The sequence below is a fragment of the Myxine glutinosa genome, chromosome 4 (assembly GCF_964187855.1).
Source record: "Myxine glutinosa chromosome 4, kmMyxGlut1.1, whole genome shotgun sequence".
Classification (NCBI taxonomy): Eukaryota; Metazoa; Chordata; class Myxini; order Myxiniformes; family Myxinidae; genus Myxine; species Myxine glutinosa.
Window position 1 is genome coordinate 28,811,768 of NC_136264.1, and position 15,694 is coordinate 28,827,461.

The 15,694-nt window shown below is 45.6% G+C and overlaps 1 protein-coding gene across 4 annotated transcripts in view; it reads right to left on the bottom strand.

The window, feature by feature from the left end:
* The window catches only part of LOC137424547 (COP9 signalosome complex subunit 1), a 124,091-nt gene that overhangs the window by 102,940 nt on the left and 5,457 nt on the right, over positions 1–15,694 (bottom strand). For all 4 annotated transcript variants that reach the window (XM_068112116.2, XM_078775572.1, XM_068112114.2 and 1 more), the window contains exons 2-4: positions 9,707–9,799; positions 9,362–9,543; positions 5,453–5,623 (exon numbers count right to left, since the gene is read on the bottom strand). In XM_068112116.2, the coding sequence (XP_067968217.1) occupies positions 5,453–5,623; positions 9,362–9,543; positions 9,707–9,799 (446 nt within the window). The remainder of the gene's footprint in view (positions 1–5,452; positions 5,624–9,361; positions 9,544–9,706; positions 9,800–15,694) is intronic.

The window sequence follows — 15,694 nt, forward strand, 5'->3', positions numbered from 1 at the left end:
TCTGTTGGAGGGGCAGGGTTAATTGTCCGATCGGGAATGTTCGGCACTGTCTGCGGGGGGTGGTTGTTGGTTAATGTATGGCAGTGATTTAATGGACGTTTTGTATGGCCGGCCTCGTAAAAACAAAAACATTGGGAAAATCACAGGGAGCAACCACATACTGGGAGAACTTCAACCCCTTTGCAAAGACACTCCAAATTGAGCTCATGTGCATCCAATTTCCTTTGATCAACCTTGAGATGTCTCTACAACTTGATTGCAGTCACCCTGTGACCAATTCAATTGATTGGACACGATTTAGAAAGAAACACACCTTTGTGGGACAAGGTCCCACAATTGACGGTGCATGTCAGAGAAGAAACTCTGCCATGGAGTCCAAGGAACGTTGTATAGAACTCGAGACATAATTGTGAGGAGGTGTAGATCTTGGGAGGGGTATAAAACAACTTTTAGAGTGTCGAACGTTCCCAAGAGTACAGTGAGCTCAATCATCAGGAAATGGAAAGAATATGGAACGACCAAGACACTTCCTCGAGCTGGCCATCCGCCCGCCCAAACTGAGGAACTGGGCAAGAGGGACCTTGATCAAAGAGGTGACCGAGAACCCAATGACCACTCTGCAGCACTTCACAAATATAGGCTTTATGGGAGAGTGGCTAGACAGAAGCCACTCCTCAAAAAAAAGGCACATGACAGCACATTTGGAGTTTCTAAAAAGGCATGTGAAATACTCAGAGCATCAGGCAAAAAAATTCAGTGGTCTAATGAGACGAAAATTGAACTCTTTGTTCTGAGCTCTTTGAACTGAGCACAGCTCATCGCCTATCAAACATCATCCCTATTGTGAAGCATGGTGGTGGCAGCATCATGCTATGCGGATGCTTTTTAGCAGCAGGGACTGGGATTGTTTTTTTGGTTTTTTTTGTATACAAGATCGAGGCTCGTGAAAGAGCTAACATTAATCACACAAAAAATCAAACAGACACATAAAACATATAATGAGGGGAGCGGTAGACAAGATGGGGAGAGATGGGGAAGCACACAAACACAACATTTGAGAGCAGGGACATCAGGAGATCTGTGGGAGGGAGAGAGCTTGGGGGCAGGAGGCATGGGGGGGGGGGGGGGGGGGTGGGGGGAGAAGTATAAAACACAAGGACACTGCAAGGACTTCTCGGAAAGGAATTTCAAAAAAGTGGATCTGGGGTGAATTAGCGGGGGTAGAAAAGATCAAGGTTTTGGATGGGGGAAGATAAGAGATGGTGGTGAACAGCTGTTTTAAAGACCTGGAGGGAGGAGTGGGATTGAAGAGAGTGAGGGAGTTTGTTCCAGAGGCGGGAGTAAAGAGGAATGAAGGAGTGAAGGTGGGCAGAGAGTCTTGATTTTGGCAGTTTAACCATAAGAGGGTTGCTGGCAGATCTTGTGCGACCTGTAGGAATATTTTGGGGACAGAGCCCAGAGAGAGCTGGGGGAGCAAGGCCGGAGAGGAGTGGGTAGAAGACAGAAAGACCACCAACCTGCCTGTGTTGAGTAAGTGAAAGGCCCTCGGAGTTAGCTTCATCGCGGGAGATTCCAATGATTCTGAAAGCTTTGGATTCAACAGCGTGAAGCCGAGCTAGGTGTGAGGTAGGAGCACCGGCCCAGAGGGGAGAGCAGTATTCCATTGAGCTGTGGATGAAAGCCTTGTGTGTGGTGAGGAGCTCATGTATGCTAAGGAAGGACTTCACACATGACAGAGGATGCCCAGTCGGCGACTGGCTTTGGAGGCCAGCTTGGAAATGTGGCTTTCCCAGGAAAGATCATGGCAGAAGTGTGAGTGAGTCCCAAAAGCTTGAGAGACAGAACTTCTTCGAGAGGATTTTTGAGAAGATAGATGAGAGGGTTTTCCAGATGGTCTTTTCAGAGCGACACAGTGAGTGTGAGATGTGTCAGTATTGAAAGACATGTTCCACTTGTTTGACCAGTTTGTGATTTTATCTAGGTCTGCAGAGCGTAAGAGGCTGCTGCCTGCTGAGAGGCTTTTCCAGAGAGTCGTACAGATAAATTAATGAAGACCAGAAAAAGCACAGGGGGCAGAACACTGCCTTGAGGAACTCCAGCATGGACAGGAAGAGGAGATGAGAGAATTCCATTTAGAGCCACAATTTGACTACGACAGGAGGTGACGTCTACGAGCCCCAAGTAGAGATTTCCATGGATACCATAAGAGGAGAGTTTGGAGAACAGGGCGGGGTGCCAGACCATATCGAAGGCACGTGATATGTCATGGGAGACGGCTCTGATTTCCTGTCTGGCATTAAGGACCTCCATCCATTGTTGAGACAGCAGTAGGCAGCAGAGTAGAGTGGTCTGGTCTGAACCCAAATTGATGATCTGAGATCAGGCCATTGGAGAAGAGGATGGATTCCTTGACTGTGATACTCATTGAATATCAGATGCGATGATAGATTCCATGACTTTGATGATGATTGGAAGCAGGCTGATTGGTCTGTAGTTGTAAGAATCTGTTTTTACACCTTTTTTTTTTGTATAAAGCAGTAACGTTGGCTGATTTCCAAGCAGATGGCAGATGACTATGAGCAAAAGAGAGGGTGAAGAGAACAGAGAGAGGGTGAGATAGAGGAGTTTAGGACCCGTGGACTGATGCCGTCTGGTCCAGTTGTAGAATCGGTGTCAAGGTTTGACAGAAACTTCTCCACATTGTTATTGTTTTCGTGCACCTTCGTTGGGCATCAGATATGCAGCTTGTGGCAAAGTTTCATCAAAACTGTGTGTTTGGTTCAAGCGGTAATGACTGAAGTGTTTATGGATTCACTCACTCATTCACTCAACTCACTCACTCATTCATTGACTGACTTACCTACGGACACTGCTCGATTGCATTAGCTCACCGGACTATAGTCCAGGTGAGCAAAAAACGATGCACACTGCTAAGGAATCCATCTTTCATTTGATAGATCAAAGTGAATCTAAGTTCATAGTGGAACCTAAGTTGACTCAGCACCAGACATTCCCAAGTTCATTCTCAAAGTCGTCAATAGATTTGACAAGTTTATGCATACAAGGGTAACAGGAAAACAAGGTACCTCGGTCATTCACCTGATGAATGTTGAGTGACCTATCTTGTAATTTAATTGATAAGCCAACCTACCTTCCTTCAACAGTGCTTGGAAATGGTGAGACTATGTCGCTTCAAATTCTCCTTTTTTTATTTTTTTTGTATACTGAATCGAGGCTCGTGAAAGAGCTAACATTTACTTCACAAACAAATTCACCAGACAAATAAAATATATAAAAAGAGGGAGCAGAAGACAAGATGGGGAGAGAAGGAGAAGCACACAAACACAACATTTGAGAGCAGGGAGATGTGTGGAAGGGAGAGGGCTTGGGGGGAGGAGGCATGGGAAGGGGGGGGGGGGGGGGAGGGAGAAGTATAAAACACAAGGACACCAAGGACTTCCAGGACAGAAGTTGGTATTTCAAAAAAGTGGAATTGGGGTGAAATTAGCGGGGGTAGAAAAGATCAAGGTTTTGGATGGGGGAAGATAAGAGATGGTGGTGAACAGCTGTTTTAAAGACCTGGAGGGTGGAGTGGGATTGAAGAGAGTGAGGGAGTTTGTTCCAGAGGTGGGAGAAAAGAGGAATGAAGGAGTGAAGGTGAGCAGAGAGTCTTGATTTTGGCAGTTTAACCATAAGAGGGTTGCAGGCAGATCTTGTGCGACCTGTAGGAATATTTGCGGGACAGAGCCCAGAGAGAGCTGGGGGGGCAAGGCCAGAGCGGAGTCGGTAGAAGACGGAAAGACCACCAACCTGCCTGCGGTGAGTGAGTGAGAGGCCCTCGGAGTTAGCTTCATCGCGGGAGATTCCAATGATTCTGAATGCTTTGGTTTCAACAGCGTGAAGACGAGCTAGGTGTGAGGCAGGAGCACCAGCCCAGAGGGGGGGAACAGTATTCCATTGAGCTGCGGATGAAAGCCTTGTATGTGGTGAGGAGCTCAGGTGTGCCAAGGAAGGACTTCGCACGACGGAGGATGCCCAGTCGGCGACTGGCTTTGGAGGCGCGCTTGGAAATGTAGTTTTCCCAAGAAAGATCATGGCAGATAGTGAGACCCAAAAGCTTGAGCGACAGAACTTCTTGGAGAGGATTGTTGAGAAAGTGGATGGGAGGGTTGTCCAGTCGGTCTTTTCGGAGAGACATCGTAAGAGTGTGAGATTTGTCAGGATTGAAAGACATGTTCCACTTGTTTGCCCAGTCTGTGATTTTGTCCAGGTCTGCAGAGAGTGAGGAGGCTGCAGACTGCTGATCTGAGGGATGAAGAATGGAGCGACAGAGCATAGAGTCATCAGCAAAGAGATAGAGAGGATTTTCCAGAGAGTCAGAGAGATCATTGATGAAGACCAGAAAAAGCACAGGGCCCAGAACACTACCTTGGAGAAGTTAATGCTCCACATTAATTATATTTTAGTTTGCAAGTGGGAGCATGTGACGAACGTTTTTGAAGGGATAGATTATGGCCTAACAGCCAAAGCAACACTGGAATGGCTTCAAAACAAGAACGTGAAAGTCCTTGAGTGGCCCAGCTAAACCCAGACTTTAATCCCATTGAGAATCTGTGGAAAGACTTCAAGATTGCTGTTCACTGACGCTTCCCATTCAACTTGACAGAGCTTGAGCAAATCTGCAAGGAAGAAACTCACAAATCCAGTTGGACAAAACCGATACAGATATAACCAAGAAGACTAAAGCTGTATTCGCTGCCAAAGACGCGTCTATGAATTACTGACTTAGGGGCTTGAATACTTACGTAAATTAGATATTTCTGTATTTCATTTAGAATTATTTTGTAAAGATTTCTAAAAAAATAATTCCACTTGACATTAAGGGGTATTATGTGCAGATCAGTGACAAAAATCTCACTTTAATCCATTTTAATTTCAGGCTGCAATACAACAAAATGTGAAAAAGTCAAGGGGTGTGAATACTTTCTGAAGGCACTGTATACTTTTATCACGTTTGGTCAAAATCCAATCACTGGTTAACAAGTAACCATGGTAACAGAATTTTCAAACATGACCTTTGACCTCTAGACTTCAAAATCTAACCGTTTCAAAAAGACTTCATCATTGCCTCATTATAATACTTGTACCAAGTTTTGACTTGTATCCCTTTAGCCCTTTTTACGTTATTGCGGCAACGAAAACCTATCACAGATGAATGGACACACGGTCAGACTGACAGACATACGAACAGACAACCCAAAAACATAACGCCTGCGGCGACTTCGTCTGTGGAGGTATTAAAATCATAACACATGCTGGCAATAACAACCTCAAATGTAACGACACCCAAATCTGGAGATGCAAAATGTACGCTTCAAATTTTGGCACAATGTCTCCAACTCAATGGCCCCAGATTAATATGGAGAACCTCGAGCACATATCCTTCTCTTACCGAATGCTCTCCTTGATTGAGTTGCCCTTGTAGTTCTTGAGGTCCGTGTCTAGTTTCTCCAGCTTCAGAAGTGCCTTCTTGCGCTGAGACTCTGCCCAGGCTGTGTCCAATGGAGGGATGTCCGCCTGGGTAGCCCCACCTTCTGCTACATCAGGCAGCACAGATGACTGACTGTTCAAGGAACACGGAATCAGAAAGAGAGAGTGATAACAAGTATGAACTAGAGGCAATAGTCGGTAATAAACACTGGAAATACGGTAACTTTCCCCCATTTTCCCAAGCATCAGAGCTGTGGGGTTTAAATTATGCACTCCGATGGTACAATTTTGCATCAAATCACGTCGAGCCATGACCGCCTTCAAAACATGACTCTCATAAACAGATTAAAGTCTATTATTTAGGTAGGGAGTTGTGTTATTTAGGTAGGGCTTATGGGTAATAATTCCCCTGTATGTAAAGGCCTCTTGTAATTTTCCCTTCGTTTTTATATTCATCAAAAAGCCATGCCACAAATGCTCCATTCACCCACAACACTGGCAGTGCTAGCAAAAACCCCACAGCTGCCGGATAGGACTAAACCACGCCCTCCTACAACCGACGTCACGCGCACTTTCTCGATGAAGGACTAGGCTCCGCCTCGATGACGCGTATAAAAGGAAACCACGCCCCGACCTTTGCGAGTGGTTGAGGAACGATGGAGTGATTCAATCACGCTCGGCGATTGGTGATGTGACGTCAGGCAGCTCGGGCTGAAAAGGATAAGGAGGGAAGATTCCGCCTAAATCGCTCTCTCTCTTTGTTCTGGTTTTGGTCGGGGCGGTCTCTCTTTTCTGGTTGCTTGCTTTTCGTCTCTTCTTGCCTGGTCGCCGACAAGGGACGCGATCATGCTGCGCTTTGTGCGGGGTGCGCCTAAGAGACGGTCGGAGCTCGCTGCAGCCAAACGACAAGGACCAAGGGAGGAGCTCTTGCCTGTTTGCCTCGCACCGGCAGCTGGCTGTGGACGCGACTTCGCACCAACGCGTGTTTTCCCGCGCAGGGACGCGGGACCTGAGAACCACACAAACCTTGCTGAGCCTGGAGCTAAGTGGCTGCACGACACTGAACATTTATTGTCCCCCGTCGCACCGCGGAGCAAAAGGGGGACTATGGTTTTCCCCTCCGTCCGTGTGTGCGTCCGTGCGTGCGTAAGCGAAGGACCGAATTCTAATTTGGTGTGTGGGTGCAACTAGGCATATGGAAGAACCCTATTGAAAATTAGGTCGCCACGTCAAAATCCAAGATGGACGCCGCCATGTATGTCTGACGCCATGTATGTCTGAACCTTGTGAGCGGAATATCTTGAAAAATAAGCGAAGTACCAACTTCTAATCTGGTGTGTGGGTGTATATTGGCATTAGGAAGACGCTATTGAAAATTGGGTCACCATGTCAAAATCCAAGATGGCCACTGCCATGTATGTCTGAACCTTGTGAGCGGAATATCTTGAAAAATAAGCGAAGTACCAACTTCTAATCTGGTATGTGGGTGTATCTAGACATAAGGACGAACGCTATTGAAAAGTGGGTCGCCACGTCAAAATCCAAGATGGCCACCACCATATATATATGTCTGAACCTTGTGAGCGAAATATCTTGAAAAATAAACGAACTACTAACTTCTAATCTGGTGTGTGGGTGTATCTATGAATAAGGAATAATGCTCTTGAAAATTGGGTCGCCACGTCAAAATCCAAGATGGCCGCCTTGCGTCTTCCACTTTGTCAACTCACATCACCTCAACGACGGGGGACCTAGCGTTACGGATTCGGCACTTATTATTATTATTTCTGTTATTATTATTTGTGTGGGTTCTAATTATTAGGGGTATTGTTGTTTAAGGGAAATGGTTATTGTGGTTAAAAGGTTAAAAGCGCTCATGGTAAAAATGAGACAGGAAACCGGATGGTGACCCGGAAGAGAAAGGCGTTGAAGAAGAAGAAGGCAGAGGACAGTGAAAGATTTGCCTTGAAGCTCTGTACGGAGCATGGTTGAGCGAACGTTGCGAGTGGACTTCGAGTCCTTGAAAGGAAGATCGAGCGATAGGTGATATCGCCGGAGTATTGTGGAGCCTGCGTAGATGGGTATCGGCATTGAGATTCCGGAGAATCCTTGCCTAGAAGCTCCTGCTCGAGTGAGGGCCGTCCGCCATTCCGCCCCGCACGCTACCTTCATCGGAAAAGGTTTTGGTCGCGTCGGCTGGGCTTATCCTCTGGTGGTTTGCCGGGGACAGCTGTGCAACAAAGCGGCGTCTGAAGATTGCACTGCGGTTTGCTGATTGAACGGTGCAGGTGCACGTCTGGATCGTGTCTTTGGGAGTTGGCTTTCTACCGTGAGTTTGCTGGGTGTTGGACCACGTGACTTCTGTGTCGCTTCGACCATCTACGCCTCGGTTGCTCTTGATTGGACATTGTTCCAACGATCGCCGGAGCGCATCAACTTCGTCTTGGAGGGTTATAGAGACATTGAGGAGGGCTCGGTTCCGTTTCCTGGGAGTGCCGTGAGTTTAGGGTTAAGTTACCATCTTAAGATATTGCTTGTACTGTATTGTATTTATGGTATTGTATTGTATTATTCCCGTGTGATTTTTAATACATTCTTTTCGTTGATACCCATTGGTGTGGTTTCGATCTTGATTTTGACACGGAGTAATATATCTTTTTCTGCCGTGATTCCTCCCAGGGTCCGGAGGTATACCGAGACCAGGAGGTCGGGGAGGAACACGTAACACTAGGCGTAATGCTTGTTTTCGTTATTTTTCCCTTGTTCATGTCTTTGAGTCTATGTGGAGGGATCCTCATTTCGAACTTTTAGTTTACCTCACCTTCCCTGTTACTTTGCATTATTTAAATAAACCCCGTATTGATTGCATTTCTTTGTCGTGCCTGTCTTGTTCGTTTATTCGTTTGTGGGGCGAGGAATAAACCCCTGTCGCGACCACCCGTTCAGGTAAGGCCTTGGACCCTCCCACGCAAGCGCCAAAGAGATAATCCCACCAGGTTCGGGTTATAAGCGTCAGAGTAAAGCTCGTTTTGGCCATCCGTCACCCTGAGGTGTTCACTACAGGTTCAACACGACAGTATTAAATTATTTTGAAGTACTCTAAGTCTCTAAGCTGTCTGTCACCATGGAAGTGAAGATATTGCATTGAGACTGGTTTATTCTATATGTTGGTTAGTTAGTCAACACTATCAAAGTGACCTCAGCACCACCCCGACACACACCACTGTGTGCATTACAGAATGAGGTGGCCGGAGTGCAAATCCTGCCAGTTTACAGTGGCCGGAGTGCAAATCCTGCCACCAACCTCCTTGAGAGAGGACTCAGTGAGTTGGTACTCATTTTGCCGACCTCGGAAGGATGACAGGCTGAGTTAACCCCACCGGGTGTTAATTCAACAGCTTACCGGGATTCAAACTCAGGATCCTAGGATCCCAATCCCCCCACCCTAACCGTTAAGCCAACACCAGGCTTAGGGTGGTTGGAGGCAGTCATAAGAAATGCTTCAATGTTTGAAGAGCCCTTAATCAAAGTTTTAATTATATACGATCTGGGGGTTGCACATTCAGCAGATTACAAAAGGTGCAGTTATGAAACTACATTCATGACCCTGCAGAGGGGGAGAACACAAAAGGTAGAATAATTTGCTCCACGTGCCTGCCGAGGACTTGAATGGTGACCATAAAAATTTAAATTGAGCCTTGATAATGTTATTGACCAAAAAAAGTGAGGTTTCAGCAGGAGAAGTGGTGAGATGAGGTGAGGTGAGGTGCACAAGACTGTTATGGTGAATGTGATTTGACTCTCATATAATAAAAACAAGGAGAATGACATCCGTTGACTCCAGCAGACATGAGATGAAGATCACAATCACCTTAGTGCAAGGGCCAGCTTGCGGTGCAGCTCCTCATAGAGGTCTACATTGAAGGTCTTCTGCACATGAAGCAGAGCTGCACGCAAGGCCTCCACACGTAGTAGAGGACAGTGTTCAGCCACGAAAGCAAGTCTCTCGACACGCATTGGCCCAGCGTACCCTGCTGCATATGCCTCCAGATCCTGCAAGGGACAACACAAAGGTATCAACATAGAGGAGAGAGAAACATTCGTCAGGTGGACCAACAAAGCAAGGAAAAAATGGTGTATGGATGTCTTGGTGTGTCAACTGTGACTGGTACAGTGGCATATAATATTAATTTTCAGGAGGTGCTGGTGCAAGTACCAAAGTTGGGTTTTCTACGGTGTAGCTGGCATCTGGTGGTGCGGACGGCTCCTCCTGCAGGTCTACGTCCATATGCATTGGTTCCACCGATGCCTGCGGACCAAAGTTGGGTTTTCTACGGTCCTACAGGTTCTACGGTTTCTACGGTTCTGGATCCTACAGATCGTACAATACCATTATTTTAAAAAAGCAATGCATGCTGTTTTGCTTTACACCACCTTCTGCAAGTTCACAAAACGTGGTGGTAGTTGGGAAGAATCCATAATTCAACATCAATAGCTGCCCTGCAGGTAATAGTGTGGTATGAAGTGTAATCCCGTGCGATTTGCGTGCTAAAATTGATTTTTTTGCATTGTTGGATTAATTCGAGGTCAAAATATTGAAAAATAATGGGGTTCAAATTTTCCGACCCCTGGACCCCCTTTTATGGGGTGTTTTGTTTCCAGTGACCCCCGGGGCTGACCATGCGACTTTCTCCCCTAACAGATTTTATCGATCTCGGGGTCGTTAGAGAGGTTTTCGATGACGCTAAATCCATTTATGATACTTTCGAAGCGACCGGAAGTGGCGATCCCAGATTTCCGTTCACCAAAGATGCTAAGGTCAAGGTCATTTCAATTGTAGCAATAAACTTAATAATAATAATAATAATTCATTTATTTTGTATAGCGCTTTTCCAGAAGCCCAAAGGCGCTTTGACAGAGTGGAAAACATAATGCATAACAATACATGAAAACAACAATTGCAAAAAGACAAGAATCAAGAAAACAAACAGCAGCGATATACGGCATATATATAAGACAAGAATCAAAAAGACAAGACAAGAATCAATAGGGAAATATTTAAAGCAAAAGGAGGGAGAAGGAGAAGAGATAGTCAGGGGTTAAATGCTGTGGGTTGAATGTTGAATGCAGCGTTGAACAGGTGGGTCTTTAGTGATGTTTTGAATGTGGTGAGTGAGGAGTCTCTGATGGTGTGAGGTAGTGAGTTCCAGAGGGTGGGAGCAGCGATGGAGAAGGCCCTGTCCCCCCAGGATCTGAATTTGGTCCGGATGGAGGGGGTCAGGAGGTTGGTACCAGCAGAGCGGAGGTTGCGGGTGGGAGTGTGTCTGGAGAGGAGGTCAGCCAGGTAGGATGGGGCCAGGTTATGGAGGGCTTTGTATGTCAAGAGGAGGATTTTGTACTGGATTCTCTGGGGGATGGGGAGCCAGTGAAGCTTGTAAAGGACGGGGGTGATGTGGTCACGGGTCCGGGAATGAGTGAGTAGACGGGCAGCGGAGTTCTGAATGTATTGGAGTTTATTGGTGATTTTTGAGGGTGAACCATAGAGGAGGCTATTGCAGTAGTCCAGACGGGAGGTGATGAAGGCGTGGATGAGGGTTTCTGCAGCCGTGGAGGAGAGGGATGAGCGGAGACGGGCAATGTTTTTCAGGTGAAAGAAGGCTGACTTTGTGATCTGTTTAGTGTATTTGTCGAAGGAAAGGGTTTGGTCAAAGATGACGCCAAGATTCCGGATGTGAGGGGAGGTGGATACTGGGATACCGTCGATGTTGAGGGCAAAGTTATGGGTGGATTTTGTGAGCGTTTTTGGGCCAATGATGATTATTTTTTGGGCCAATGCATAAATAACTTAGGCATGTAATACCTCTTTTTTATGGTTTTCAGGCACAGGAAGACGTTTGGTGCAGTTATTTTTGCGATCTAGATGCCCGATCTAGATAAGGACAAAAAAATATTGGTAAAATGCTCAAGGCTTTTTTTTGTTTGTTTTTCAGAAAGAAGGCTGACAGAGACTAGTACAAAACCATCTAGAGGTCATGTCTGAGAAGAACAGCGTGTGCATCATCTGCAATGAGGGAGCTACATCAAAGAAGCGACTGATAAACAATCCTGATATGATTGGCGAACTTATTTATTGTGCTAACGAGCGACTGTCTTTGGGTCAGGGTGATATTAAGCGACTTACAGATCGGTTAGCTAGCTTAGGTGAATCTGAACGGAAATCAGTATGGTATCATAGCGAATGTCGAAAACCCATCGTCAACACAAGCATGATTGAACGGCTAAGGGTTAAACGAGTCCGGTTTGATTCTCCTGCATGCCCTGCGCGTGGGCCTGGACGACCTTCCAGTGTGGCTGACTCTACCCGACCTAAAAGAACAAAAACCATCCCGAAGGAAAAGGTGTGTCTGTTCTCGTCATGTAGCTTTTGTTCTAATAACATATCAGAACCTCTCCATCGCGTTTACTCTGACAAGATGGGTGAAAACTTCCTCGAGATAAAGCTCAAGACTCAGGATGACCGCATCAGAACTTGCGTGTCCGAGTTAGAAGACGCTGGGGATGCCTCTGCTCTTGAAAAATACTATCATAGGAAATGTTTACGATACGCGCAGCGCACTTTAACGCGAAAAGATCGTAGTAATACCCAGCTTATTGGCTCTCTATGTGATGAACAGTTGCTTCTCTCCGTCCAAAATACTCTTACTGCGGACGATCTTACTCTGAACATGGCTGAAGAGAATGGTGCATATTTGTCCATTTTGAAGAGGTATAATGTAGAGATCAATCAGACAACCAACTACCGCAAGCATTTGAAAAAGCTCATTACTGAACGGCTTCCGAATATCCAGTTTGTCCAATCGCTATGCAAAAATGAGCCTGACAACCTCGTTCTTTCACTGGCGGTTAGGAAGGCCATGCAACTGAGGTCTGCACAGCTGGATAACGACGACACAGTTGGCAACTTGAAGAACATGGCAAACATTCTAAGGGAAGAGATAATGCAGCATTGAAGCTGGTCGTTCAGGGGAATGTTTGAAGACTTTGAGAATCCTCCACTTCTCCAGTTCTTCCTCACTCATCTCCTATTTGGCCATCATGTTCTCAAAGTTTCTGAAATGCGCAATGCACAAGTGGACAAAACTGTTGATGTTGCTTGCCAGTTTCTCGTCCAGAATACTCGAACCGATCACCAGGTAAAGCATCAGCCAAAACAAAACGAAATATTTCAGCAAACTGCCCAGACGCCCCTCTCAATAGGCTTGCCGCTCACCATTCATTCCAGAGTTCGTAACAAAAACCTTGTCAATAACCTATCAGAAGTTTACATTGGGAGCGACTACCAGAGGCTCCTTGATCTCGAAAAGCGCATAGAGCAAGGCGTTCTTCAGCGAATGAAGGAGGCTGGTGGATTTTGTCTGCCTGATTTCATCAAGAAGGGATTGAACATCTGGTTCGCTGTTGATAACATCGACCTCTTAGAAGACACACCGACTTGACAGAACACATTCCATGGCACAGTGATCGTGATCAACCAGCGAGCAGAAGATGGCGAGCCCATCAACCAACCACTTGTCATCCCAGAGAAACTTCTCGCACCGGCACCACTCGCGTTCGAAGTCAAGTACCTGCAAGAGCCAATCATTAAACCTAAACCAATTCGATTTGAGGTCTACCATCTAGAAAAGCAGAGGAGTAAGATTTCCAAAGACTTCACTCACACCTGGGCGCTTGCCAACTACTACGGTACTGATGACAGAGGTGGTGAAAAGCTAAATGACCAACGTGTGGAGAATATAGAGCAGCAAGAGACTGAAGAACTGCAAGGTCAGACCACAGGTCAAAACCCCAGATATTCCGACGATCCTATTCTTTCAGTGACAAAACGAATCCTTAAAGGTAAGGAGTTAGCAAAGGAAGAAGTTATGCCAACATGGGGTGCTACTAAATCTCTTCTGTTATCACGCTCCTGTCAGAGTCTGAGCCCGACTAACACAGAAGTGATCGCTCCGCTATTCAAGACTTCTCCAACGGATTACTCGACCCTCTATACTGTTCTGATGTTGACTCAAGGCATATCTGCTTTTGTGGTTGGTCCTGAGAGAAGAACCCTCATAATGCTCGATCTTGATCTTTACAGCCACGCCCTCAAGATTCAGCAGTCAGTGAATAACACCAACTGGATTCTCCGAGCGGGCGTTCTGCATATTGCGTTTGCTGCCCTGCACGCTCTTGGCAAAACAATCGACGGAAGTGGCATTGACACGTGTGCGATTGAAAGCGGCACATACACTTCTGCAGGTCTTCGTGGGGTCTATGGTGGCAAGGCATACAAGCGAGGAGTTGAGTACCACATCACGACTAGCCTGGCGATCATGATGATGAAGTTTGACGCCATTTTCTCTGATCATCCACCTGAACCACTTCGTGACCAATGCGTTGCTCTCAAGAAAGCTCTCCACGACCGTAGCCAAGACATGGAATTGTGTTACATTATTACATACTTGTGTAAACAAAAACATTTTGTGACATTAAACAAGCTAAACACACATAGTTCTGTATTTATATCATTTGTAAGACTTTTGCTATTTCGGTAAATATTTTCTAAATTTGACTAAGAATGGCTTTAAAACGTAGATTTATTTGTGACTGGCCAGTCTGATCGCAAAAATAACTGCTTCAGCCGTCTTCTCGTGCATGAAAACCCTCAGAGAGTGGTACTATATGACCAGGTTTTATCGCTACCTTCGAAATGACCTTGGCATGGAACCTAACCGGAAGTCGGGGATCGCCACTTCCGGTCACTTCAAAAGTATCATAAATGGATTTAGCGTCATCGAAAACCTCTCTAATGACCCCGAGATCGGTAAAATCTCTCAGTTGTTAGGGGAGAAATTCGCATGGTCAGTCCCGGGGGTCACTGGAAACAAAACACCCCTTAAAAGGGGGTCCAGGGGTCGGAAAATTTGAACCCCATTATTTTCGAATAAATTGACCTAAAATCAATCCAACAAAGCAAAAAAAACAATTTTAGCACGCAAATCGCACGGGAGCTGTTTTTCATGACACCTCATACCACACTATAAGGCCCAAGTCTGATATTTTGATAATCAGCTGCTCTTCATCTGGAACTGTGCAGTAACGTTACTGCAATTAGCAGATGGCAAAACCAAACGTCGTTTCTACAATTGCGCCTGAAGCATCATTTTCAGGCGATGATGAAAACGATGTTGGGTCTCGTCATCTACTTATTGCAGTCACGTGATACCCCCATCTGCCTGAGGAGGGTATTTAAGGCTGCACACAATACCTGCACAGTCGGAGATGATGATCACTTAGTTGGACCTCACCCTTGCCACTTGGCAGGTATAAGAATTGGCGGTGCCTCCATTTTTGAACATTACCTAGTACAGTACTACGATATACGAATACCATGCTGTTCCGATACGTTTCTGGATCCCACAGATTATGTAAATGTAAAGCTTTATTTCAATAAATATCACACAAGCATGACATTTAAGATGAATAAATCGGAACTAAGTATCAGATTAGAGAAGCAATCGATTCATTGCAAATGCACCATCAAGCCTATCAAACCAAACAGTTTGTCAGATATCAACCTGGGATGAAACACGTTGTTTTTCAGTGCAAGCAACAAGTTGCAATATCACTCGGTTAAATAGAGTGTACAACAAACATGGATACTGATTACTGCAAAACTGTGCATGATAAGGGGGCAGGGTTGGGAAATTACACAGGTACATATACAAGTTTAGATCCAAGTGAAATACGTGACCAAGGTGTGGTCCGATAGTGCGATGCCAAGCTTCCATCCTCCTGTTCCACCATCTCAAAGCTTGTTGTATGTTTTTCATCATCACTATCTTGATCTTCCACTTTGATAAAAAAGGTTCATTCATTGTTTTAAAAATTGTTTTTCTTCCAAACCTCAGAAGGAGTGGTGGTGGGAGGGAAATAAAAAAAAAGGCTTGCGGCATTCTTTGAAAACTGATGCAATCGGTTTCCCAATCTTACCTGTGAAAACCAAGATACCGGCCACTATTTACATTGCAAATATGATCGGTTTGTGTGAAAGGAAAAAACTCAATCGGCCTGCAGACTGAACGTACTTTACTGATAAACGCAACGAAATGGTGGGACTCAAAGTTTGGGAACGATATCTTGATTTTCACAGGTAAGATTAGGA